This window comes from Penaeus monodon, chromosome 14 (assembly GCF_015228065.2).
Source record: "Penaeus monodon isolate SGIC_2016 chromosome 14, NSTDA_Pmon_1, whole genome shotgun sequence".
Taxonomy (NCBI): domain Eukaryota; kingdom Metazoa; phylum Arthropoda; class Malacostraca; order Decapoda; family Penaeidae; genus Penaeus; species Penaeus monodon.
In genome coordinates this window covers 28996706-29009205 of record NC_051399.1, presented here as the reverse complement: position 1 = coordinate 29009205, position 12500 = coordinate 28996706, and the positions used below count along the sequence as shown (strand labels likewise).

The 12500-nt window shown below is 36.4% G+C and overlaps 1 protein-coding gene across 1 annotated transcript in view; it reads left to right on the top strand.

Moving 5' to 3' along the window:
* The window catches only part of LOC119580675 (glutamate receptor 4-like), a 191095-nt gene that overhangs the window by 97387 nt on the left and 81208 nt on the right, over positions 1–12500 (top strand). Inside the window, exon 9 of the mRNA XM_037928773.1 lies at positions 7266–7510. Within this exon, the coding sequence (XP_037784701.1) occupies positions 7266–7510 (245 nt within the window). The remainder of the gene's footprint in view (positions 1–7265; positions 7511–12500) is intronic.

Genomic DNA, 12500 nt, shown 5'->3' with positions numbered 1-12500 from the left:
CTGCTACTACTACTACCACCACTACTACAACTACATGTACTGATACTGCTACAACGCTAATATTACAACTAGTACTACATATACTGCTATTAAAACTACTACTACTGAGACTACTACCTCTATCACTACTACTTAGACTACTACTGCAACTGCTACTGCAACTGCTACTGATATTGATAGTAATAATGATGATGATAATGATAATAATCATAAAAATATAATGATAATTGCAATGAGAGCAATAACAGTAACAAAAACAACAATTTTAATAATGATGATAATATTGATAATAATGATAATAAGGATGATTATGATGATAATAATGATAATAATAATGCTAATAACAATAATGATAATGATAATGATAGCAGTAATAGTAATAATAATGATGATAATAAGGTAATAATAATAATGATGTAAATGATAATGATGATAATAACGATAATGATTATAACAAAGTAATTATAATAATGATAATGATAATAATATTGATAATAATAATGATAATGATAATAATGATAATAATGATAATAATAATAATAATAAAGATACTACTATTACTACTACTATTACTACTACTACTGCTACTTCTACGACTACTACTACTAATAATAATAATAAAAATAATAATAATAACAATATATAACAATAATAATAATAATAATAATAATAATAATAATAATAATAATAATAATAATGTAATAATAATAATGATAATAATAATAATGATAATAATAATAATAATATTATTATTATTATTATTATTATTATTATTAACAATAATAGTAATAATAATGATAATGATAACATTAAAGATAAGATAAAGATAAGATATCATAACAACATTTACTGCCTTAGATCAATGACAACAATAACAAACTATGAACACATCAGCCGAATGCCGTAGTCTGTCTCCTTGATCTCATACCACTCCAGCGCCTGCCTTCCACATGAGTTTTTTGCTCCTTATGTGATATCAACACTTTTTTCCTCTTTTCTCTCTTTATTTATCTTCATCTTTGTCGTTTTTAATGTTTTGTTGTTTTGTTTTTGTTGTCATGTTTGTTGGTTATTCGTTGTTTTATTTTCTTTCTGTTCTGTTGTCAGTTTTTATTTCGTTATTTTAAGTATTTTTTTTTTTTTTTTTTTTTTTTTTTTGATTCCTTCTCGATTCCTTTCCGATTCCATTCATTTCTTATCTTGTTCTTTTTTCGACTTCCATTTCTTCTTCTCTTTTGACCTATATTTCCTTTCTTCAAAAGCCACCCCATTTCCCTTTTTTTCATTACTTCCCACTCTTCAATCCTTATTCTTCTGTCTTTACTAAATCCCTCGGTCATTCCTTTTTATAACATTATTCTTTTTTCCTTTCTCCTTTGTCTTTCTTTCTGAGCATCCATTTTATCATCCACTTGATTTTTACACATTTCTTCTCTCTTTTTCTTCCCTCGTACTTTCCCATCTCTTCTCTTCTAACTGCTTTTCCCTTCCTCTCTTCCTCACGCTTACTCATCTCCTTATTTTGCCTTTCCTCTCATCCTCTCTCTCCTCTTCGCCTTCCCTTTTTCCTTCTTTCTTTTACCCTTTCCCCCATTCTCTCTCTCCTTCGCTTTCTCTTCTCATCCTCTCTTCATGAGTTATTCTTCTCGTCATCTCTCTTTCTCGCTGCTCTGGCATCTGGTCTTCTTTTCTTTTCTCTTCCTCCATCCCGTTTTCCCTCGACCACTCTTCTCCTTCCCTCTGCCTTCCATCCTCCCTTTCACTGTTTCTCTTTTCTCTGCTATTTTTTTTTCGTTATGTCATTCATCTCATTCTCTCTTCCATCCTCTGCCATCCTTCTCTCCTCTCCTCTTCCATCCGCTATTCCTCTCACCCTCTCATCCTCTCTTTTCCTACCACCGTTTCCCTCCCGTTTGCCCATCTGCCATTTCCCAACCTCTCTCTCTCCTCAACCATTCCTCTCTCTCATATTCTTTTCCCCTCTCTACCCCTCCCTCTGACATACCTCCCCCACCCCCTCGTCCATTCCTCTCATCCCTCCTCCATTTCCCTAACTCCTAACGCCTTCCCCGCCCCTCCTCTCTCTTCTCCTCCATTTCTCTTCCTCATATCTGCCCCTCCCCCCTCTTCCATTCCCCTCATCCCTCCTCCATCTCCCTTCCTCCCTATCCCCTCCCCTTTTCCCCTCCTCTCACCCATCCGCCATCCCTCTTCTTCCCCGCCCCCCCTCCCCACGGCCTCCTCTCTCAAGCCACGTCTCTCGAATTGTCTCCACGACGTCTGCAGAGGGATACCTCTAACGTACGAAAATTTCGCTCGTATCCGACGCTCACACACCCCAGTCATAAAGTTGAGGTTTCACATTCTTTGGTTACACTCCGCACATACCTCCACATTTCCAGTTTCGTGTATTTCTATTTCAATTTAGTGAGCTTTCTTTGGAAATGTGAGTGCATGGGTGTAGGTGCGTGTGTGTGTGTGTGTGTTTTCTTTCTTTCTTATTTTTTTGTTGCTGTGTGTGCGCCTGTATTTCTGTGTATGTATTTATGTGTGTGAGGGTATTTAGGAGTTTGTATCTCTGGGTGTTTTTGTGTTAGGTATATGGGTGTGTTTGTATGTTTTTGTGATTATATGTTTGGCATAATACACGTGTCTGCGGTTGTGTATCTATCTATCAGTCTACATAACTATCTACTGTCTACCTACCTATCTATCCATCTATCTATCTATCTATCCATCTATCTATCTATCTATCTATCAGTCTGTCTGTCTATTCTATCCATTTTTCAGTCTTTATCTATATATATATATGTGTCTCCCTCTCTCACTCTGTCTTTCTTTCTGTTTGCCTGCAGTTTCTCTCGCTGTGTCTCTCTTTGTGTGTGTCTCTCTCTGTCTCTCTGTCTGTGTCTCTCTTTGTTTGTGTCTCTCTCTGTCTCTCTGTCTGTTTCTGTTTGTCTGTCTGTCTGTCTGTCTTCTTTGTCTTATTGTCTGTCTGTCTGTCTGTCTGTCTGTTTATCTGTCCATCTTTCTGTCACTCTCTCTCTCTCTCTCTCTCTCTCTCTCTCTCTCTCTCTCTCTCGCTCTCTCTCTCTCTCTCTCTCTCTCTCTCTCTCTCTCTCTCTCTCTCTCTCTCTCTCTCTCTCTCTCTCTCTCTCTCTCTCTCTCTCTCTCTCTCTCTCTCTTACACTGTTGTGTGTGTGTGTGTGTGTGTGTGTGTGTGTGTGTGTGTGTGTGTGTGTGTGTATATATATATATATATATATATATATATATATATATATATATATATATATATACACATAAACACACACACAGACACACATATATATATATACATATATATATATATATATATATATATATATATATATATATATATATATATATATATATATATATATACACATATGTGTTTATATGTGTGTATATATATATATATATATATATATATATATATATATATATATACATATATACATACACATGCACACACATATATCTCAATACATACATATTACGTAAACGTACGCAGCAAAGCCATCAACACACTAAGAAAAGAATAATAAAAAGAGTCAGGCAAGACGCTTCCCTCCAGCCACACGCAATATGGAGGATAAGTACACGACGCCCCGCACTGCCTCAAGAATAGATCTGAAGGTGACTGAACGCCCGTGGAAGTGATGGCGAGAGGCAGGCGAGTGTGAGTGAGGACACCGTGAAAGTGAGAGCCCTTGGTGTCCGGCGTGCGAGCATGACTTAGGGGAGAGGGAGAGTGAGAGGGGGGAGGTGTCCCGAGGTGGGAGGGAGACGGAGTGTGAGAGGGGGGAAGTGGGACGGAGGGGAGAGGGAGAGGAGAGTAAGACAGGGGGAGGAGAATAGGAAGGGGAGGGAGAAGATGAAGGAGAAGGAGAAGAAAGAGAAGGAGAAAAAGAAGAAGAGGAGTTGGGGAGGAAGAGGGAATGAGATAGATAGATAGATAGATAGATAGAAGATAGAAAGAAGAAGAAGAAGAGAGAAGAGAGAGAGAGAGAGAGAGAGAGAGAGGAGAGAGAATAATGAATGGATGGAACCTTTTCCTTACTTTTATGTTTTTTTTTTGTTTTTTGTTTTTTGTGGGCAGCAAAATTCAACATGTCCATTCAAATCATTATAAAAATAACAAAGCAAATATGAATGAAATTAATAAGAAAGAAAGAGAAAGAAAAAGTACAAAACGAGTTAAGAATAGAAGAAAAGAACGAGGAGGAGGACAGAGTGGGAAAGGAAAATAAGGGGATAAAGAAGAAGGAGATAAGGAAAGAAGTAGCAACAGAAATAAAACTATTTATTATAGTAGTAGTAGCAGTGACAGAAGAAGAAGACGAAGAAAAAGAAATAAACGACAAGATGAGGCAGAAGCAATATCAGGAAGTGTGCAGATGTAAAGGAAGAAACGTGAAGAAAGAGAGAGAAAAAATGGAGGAGGAAGAGCGAGGAGAAAATACGAAATTGATAATAGCCACCTTGAAGGAAAAGCAAAGCGGCATTAATCCCAACGCATCTCTCGGGCGATCGATGCATTCCAAAACCCGCGGGAAAATAAACGAAATAGCGGTGTATACACTGTAGTAGTTCAAGTCCATATTTCTTTTACGCCGGAGAACTGATGCAAAGGGCTTCCTGCCTATAGAAGTTTCGTTAAGGAAAGTTACTGAGGGAGATAAATCGCATTATACAACGGAATTTCCCCTCAAAGAAATTGAAGATGGGATGTTTATCACAGAAGACTTTCGGGAAGTTTAATGGGCGGGGGGTGGGGGTGGGGGGAGAACCAACCTCTCCTTAGGTCTAGGTCTCATCGAGGCCTATTCTACCTTGGATCTTCCGCTCTTAGAATGAGAAAAAAAGAAGTTCAAGGCAAAAAGGAACGGGGGTGAATAAAAAGATGGAATAAAAAACGAAAATCCTGGGTAAAATTGGAATAAAAGTAGAGGAAAAAAAGACAAATCCCGAAGATAAGCTTACAAAAAAAAGAGGTAAAAAAATCCAAATGAAAAAGCAGAAAAAAAAAAGAAAATCCCAAAAAGAAAATATGGGAAATTTTACTTTAAGATAAAAAAGAATAAAAAATCCCAGGTTGAAAAAAGTTAACGAAGAAGAAGAGAGGGGAAGGAAATTCTTGGGAATAACATGAATAAATAAACACAAGCAACGAAAAATGAAACCAGTTTCTTCTTTCTTCCTTCTTTTCTCTTCCTCTCATCATTGCCCATTATTCCTTTATCGAGAACTTCCATCGAAAGCCTGTATCACTGGCCTTCAGCCGAGCTCGGGCGCTGACAATTGATCTGGGAATTTAACGGGAGAGTTGAACTGTAAAGCGAAACAGGGGAATCCCCAAGGTAAACTCCACCAAAATAATACCGTGGCAGATTACCGGGGTAAGTAGAACAGAAATGTGTGCTGAAAAAGTTTATTGCAAAACTTGAGGAAAAAAAGTTTAGGAAAACGGTGTTAAGACCTCGTGCACTGGGTGAAATGTGTAAAACTGCGGCTGCAATCACTGAAGCACTCGCAGGAACTTCTCCTTGTTATTTCTGTATCATAGATATAGATATAGATATAGATATAGATATAGTATAGATATAATGTAGATATAATATAGATATAGTATAGATATAATATAGATATAGTATAGATACAATATACATATAATATATATAGAATAAAGAATAATACTATACATCACATAATACAATATATAACATACTATATATATATAGATAAAATAATATATATATATATATATATATATATAAACCACACACACAAAAAACAACACACACACACACACACACACACCCACACACACACCACACACACACCCACCACATCACACACACACGCACACACCCATCACTATATCATTATATATATATATATATTTTATATATATATATATTGTGTGTGTGTGTGTGTGTGTGTGTGTGTGTGTGTGTGTGTGTGTGTGTGTGTGTGTGTGTGTGTGTGTTGGAATTTGTTTGTCTGTCTGTCTGTCTGTCTGTCTGTCTGTCTGTCTCTCTCTCTCTCTCTCTCTCTCTCTCTCTCTCTCTCTCTCTCTCTCTCTCTCTATTTCTTCCATCCCACTTTTCTTCCAGACTACTCTGTAATTACCCCCTTGCCCGATGGTTAATAAGAGGGAACACATGAAGAAAAGATATAGAATTATAGCATAGCACGTTTTTTTTCCCTCAGAGATCCGCCATTCCCGAGAGAAATGTAAGGCAAAGAACGTCAATCCTGGAATCAATATTTACTTGGAATTCCCGGTACTTATGCTTGGACTGTGTCTAGGAACCGGAATGTTGTACAAGGAACTAAGTAACAGAACCTTGTTGAGTTTGGGTAAAGAGGAAAGTAAAGAAAGAGGAACTTGGATGGAATTGATGTCCTGAAGCGTTGTGAAGTTTTAAAAGACCTTGCGATGTATGGAATTGAATGTGAATAAACATTTGAAAGATCACGCATATTCACAGTCAAAACACAGCACTTGTAAAGAATAAAAAAAAAAGACTCCTTCCATTTATCTATCTATCTGTCTGTCTATATATCTATCTATTTATCTATCTGTCTGTTTCAATCTCCGTTTCTATCTTTCTATTTCTACTCATATTATTATCATATATATATATATATATATATTAATATATATATATACTATATATATATATTTTATGTATATAATATAATATATATATATATATATATATGTATATATTTTATGTATATATAATATATATATATATGTATATATTTTATGTATATAATATATATATATATGTATATATGTTTATTGTAGTTTATTTTGTTTGTTGATGTATATCATATTTATATAATATATATATATATATATATATATATATATATATATATATATATTATATATATATATATATATATATATATCTATATATATTATATATATATATATATATATATATATATGCGTGTGTGTTTGTGCAAGCATGTATATAAGTATTTACATTTAAAGATTCTTTACAATGTATGACGTGGACATTCCCCTTACATGATTAACATTCTTTGCAATATTTCCGCTGCAACATGAAACAGCACCCCGCAAAGCACCATATAATAAATCATCTTTTTCCACCCCCTTGCATCTCACAACCAGTATAATCCCTTTGGTACAAGCCTGACGTCAGAACTCACTCTCACTCACTTTCACAAAACTCACTTTCTCTCCTTTTCTCTCCCCTTCCCAGCGCTCGAAAATCAGCATCTACAACCGCATGTGGGAATTTATGACTTCGCGAAAGCACGTTTTCACGCAATCCTACGAGGAAGGGATTGAACGCGTAAGAACTTCGAAGGGCAAGTACGCTTACCTACTGGAGAGTGTTAAGAACGACTACATTAACGAGCAGCTCCCTTGTGACACTATGAAGATCGGCCAGAATCTCAACTCCAATGGTTATGGCGTGGCGACACCCATGGGCTCACCACTCAAGTAAGGAGATCTGGAGGTTTCTTTCACCTTTCGTCTTGCTTTCTTATTTTTATTTTCATTTATTTCTTTCTTGTTCCATTCAAAAGGGAGGTCTCCTTTAAGTTGATTCCTTTTTTTTTTTTTCTTAGTATTTTTTTTTATCTATCTAAAAGTTTTTTTTTGTGTGTGTACTTGGCTATTCAGATTTTTTTTTTTCATTTTTCATTGCTTATTCCTTATTATATGTTAATTTATAATTCTTAACTTCAATTATTTTTTCGCAGTGTTTCTCTTTTAATTGTTTATATTTGGATATTTTTATTCTTTGCTTTACTTAGTTGTTTATTTTTGTTTATTTACGCTATATTTCTATTGCTTTGTTAAATTTACTTAATTACCTGTCGGTTTGTAAATCTTTTTTAATGACCTTTGACTTTACTAGAGTTTACTTATTTATTCTTTATTGCCTTTTTTCTATATATATTTATATCATTATTGTATCCCTGGCTCGTGTGTCTTATTACAGCATTCTTCTTCTACAATTTTACATGCTATGTTTAGTGGACGGAAGTGACAGTTATTGATATTTTTTTTTTAAGAGTGAGAGTTGCGTGATATCCTTTCTAAATGTGTTGTGTGATTTTCCCTGTACGTATGATAAAGATTTTCAAATGATTCTTTATAGATATATGACACATGGTATATGACTAGTTAGCATGCATATGCGTTTCTGACAGAGAGAGAGAGGGTGGGGGTAACTAGATAAATGGGAAAAACTACGGAAAAAAAGAAGGAAAACCGTGGATTTACGATGGAGGGGTTGATAGAACGCGGTGACAGACGTGGTAGATAAATGGAAAGATAAAGAAATATATGGAGTGAGAAGCAGGCGGATAAGACAGGGAGATACAAAGAGAGAGACAGAGACAGATAGAGAGGTATATACAGAAAGATAGATAGACATGGACATACAGAATGACAGACAGACATAGACAGAGGGACAACACGCCGACAGACAGACAAAAAACAATTAATAAACAGCAAGTGAAAGTAAAATACTTAACTCGGCCTCACCCGACACTATGCAAAGGTTTCGCTTCAAATTCCTCAAAGTGTTTAAATGCCACACCGCCACCAGCTATTTATCCAACAGCTGCTTTACCCTAGGATGAGAGACCTTGCAATCAGGATGGTAAATAAGGGTTACGTCACATACCTTCTTCCTTTGGATCTTAGATTGCCTGGGGGAGGGGGAGGGGGGTACTTGCAAGAGGGAACTAATGTGCATTGAGTAATATGTATAACGTGTCTTTTGGGATGTCTCCAGGTAGTGAGTATTGGTAATGGTAATAGATTTAATAATAATAAGGATAACTGTAATAAAAATAATGAAATAATAAAGTGATATTAACAATGATATCACTCTCATTATTTATGTTTCTGTCTCTGTCTCTCTGTCTCTCTGTCTCTCTCTCTCTCTCTCTCTCTCTCTCTCCTCTCTCTCTCTCTCTCTCTCTCTCTCTCTCTCTCTCTCTCTCTCTCTCTCTCTCTCTCTCTCTCTCTCTTTCTCTTTCTCATTTTCTATTCCCCTTTCCCCTGTTTTGCTCTCTTTCATCGGAGGATTTTTTTCTCTTTCTCTTTTATCATTACAGTCTGTCTATGGTCGTTTTGTTGTTGTCATAATTGTTCCTGCCATTATCATTATCTGTTGCTTTCGTTGATCGTTAATATCATTATTATCGCTATCATTATTGTCATCGTTAAATTTTTGTTATCAGTGTTACCAATGTTTATATTATCATTATTACTGTTATTATTGTTATAATGAAGGTGACAAAGATGATAATGATTATTTTTGCTATCTTTTTGTCATTATTATTATTATATATTATATTGTTATTGTTATGGCTGTTATCATTATTATTATCATTATTATTATTATTATTATTATTATTATTATTATTATTATTATTATTATTATTATCATCATCATCATTATCATCATCATCATCATCATCATCATCATCATCATCATCATCATCATCATCATCATCATCACCATCATCATCATCATCATCATCATCATCATCATCACTATAATCATTTTAATTAATATCACTGTTATTGTTGATGTTATCACTGCTTTCATTAAGTAGTGAAAGAACAAGACTAAAAAAACAAAAGCAATGGTGACATGTTATCCAGATCTAACATTGCGATATCATTATAAAAAAAATCATTATTACATTCATTTAAACATTTTTTGACGCACAAGAAGAAATCCGCAGAGCGTGGATGATGCAAAACCCCATATATTTTTAGACAAGTGACTTGATTTAATAAGAGATTGTGTATGTGGGCCACTAATTCCCTTCTTCCCCTTTATAACTGGATATAGTTGGTAGTTAAGGACTGCTTTCATTCCTTAATATGAGCTCGTAATCCTAAATATAAATCTTCATTAAGTTTATAATTTGGTCGGAAATCGGAGCTGTGGTGTGGAGGGGTGTGGGGGTGGGGGTGGGGTGGCGGCCACGATTTATGCCCGGGGCGTGACAGTGTTGGGGTTTGCAAAAGAGGGGAGGAGGGGGGAGGGGGGGTGAAGGATGAGAGATATGGAGGGGCAAAGGTGGAGGGCGAAAGGGGAGAGGAAGGAGAGGGTAGGAGAAGGATAAAGGGATGATAAAGGATGCAGGGGGAATAAAAGAAAAGTAGAAGGGGGAGAAAGGAAAAGGGAGGGCGAAATAGTGGAAATGAGGAGCAATGAGAAGAAAAAAGGGGAGAGAGAACAGAAGGAAAGGAAGGAAGGGAGAATAGGGGAAAGTAAGGATAAAAAAGGAAAAGAAAGAAAGAGAAACGGAAAAAAAGAAAGAAAGGTTGAGAGCCGGGAAAAGAAGATACATTTGAAAATGAAAATTCATAAAAAAGAGAAGAAAAAGACGAAGAAAAAGAAGTAGGAGGAGGATCAGGAGGATCAGAGGAGGAGGAGGAGGAGGAGGAGGAGGAGGAGAGGAGGAGGAGGAGGAGGAGGAGGAGGAGGAGGAGGAGGAGGAGAGGAGGAGAAAGAGAAAGAGAAGAAGAAGATGAAGAAGAAGGAGGAGGAGGAAAAGGAGAAGGAGGAGGAGGAAAATGTGGACTAATGTTACAAGGTTGAAAAGGAGGACAGAAAAAAACTATGACTATGGGAAAGGGAAGGAGAGGGAAGCCGAATGAACAGGAAGGGGGACAATCTACATAAGTAGGAGGTGGAGAAGGAAGGAAGGAAAGTTTTTTTTTTCTAGAGAGGGGGCTGGGAATCAGACATCCTACCACTATTATCACTATCATTATTGCTTTTATTATTAATATTATTATTATTCTTCTTATCATCATCATCATCATCATCATCATCATCATCATCATCATCACTCATCATCATCATTATCATCATCATCATTGTTGTTATTTTTATTATCATAATCATCATCATCAAGCATTATTATTATTATTATTGTCATTATTATTGCTATTGTTATTATGATTATTATGATTATTATTATTTTATTATTATTATTGTTATTATTATTATTATTATTATTTATTATTATTATTATTATCATTATCAAATCATTATTATTTTTATTATTATCATTATCATTATTATCAATATTACTATTATTATTATTGTTATCATTGTTACTATTACTATCATTATCATTATCATCATTATTTCTTGTTTTTGTTGTTAATGTTTTTGTTTTTGATACTATTACGATTATCACTATTGTCATTATCATCAACATCATTGTTATTATCATCCCCATCACCATGATCACCATCATCACTATTATCATTCTTATCATTACTGGATAAAAAAAAAAGAAAAAAAAAACGTGATTTAAACCTCGTTTTCTTCCCGTGCCCCCCCCCCCCCCCCCCTTTACCACGGCGCGTTCTTTGTAGTGTGTGTGTGAGGTAAGTGGGGTGGGGTGGGGGTGGGGTGCTGGGGGTACCATATTTCTTCCCGAGATTCAGGGAATTCATTCAGATTCTTTGAAAATAAGAAAACGCTTCCCCTTCGCGGGTCTTATAAAGTGGATAGACAGGGGGAAACTGAGGGAGAGGGTGGTGGTGAAGGTGGGAGAGGGGAGGGTGGTGGTGAAGGAGGAGGAAGAGGGAGGGTAAATGGTGAAGTTGGGGGTGGGGAGGGTGGTGGTGAAGGAGGGGGAGGGAGAGGGTGGTGGTGAAGGGGAGAAGGAAGGTAGTGGTGAAGGTGGGGGAGGGGAGTGTGGTGGTGAAGCAGGGGGAGGTGGGGAATGGGGAAGGTGGAGGTGGAAGTTGAAGTAAGAGGGGGAAATTATTAGGGAAAAGTAGGGAGGGGACAGAGGGAGGCAAAAGCAGGAAGTTGGAGGGATGTGGGGGGTGGTTGATATTTGAACAAGGACAACGAATAAAAACATGAATTGCGTGTGTGTGTGTGTGTGTGTGTGTGTGTGCTTTGCTTGCGCGTGTGTGTGTTGTGTGTAAGTCTGTGTGTGTGGGTATGTGTTTCAGAACTTTAGGAAGGGAGGGGAGAGGACTGGAGAAGGGGATAGGAGGGAGAGGAGGGAGGGAGGTTAATAAGACAGACAATTCACTCGTAAAATCCCCGGAAGTAATTAAGATTTTTTTTATGCAGCTAACTATTGATAATTTCAACTTAATTTTCATAATGATACACAAGACAACATGTACGAAAAACATAAAAGAGTAATAACTATGTAGCGACTTGGGGTCATTATAAACAGGAACAAAGCTTAGGATAATCATTTAGCGAAAGGAACAAGCAGTTGGACATGACACGCACGTCGGGCAGGCAACAATCGTTGCCTGCCCGAAGGAAGGAAGGAAGGAAGGAAGGAAGGAAGGAGAGAATGAATGAATGAAGGAAGGAGGGAAGGAAGACGGGAGAAGATAAAGAAAGAGGAGGGAGAGAAGGAGGGAAAGAAAGAAGGAAGGAAGGAAGGGAGAAAGGAAGAGGGGGAGGAGGAGG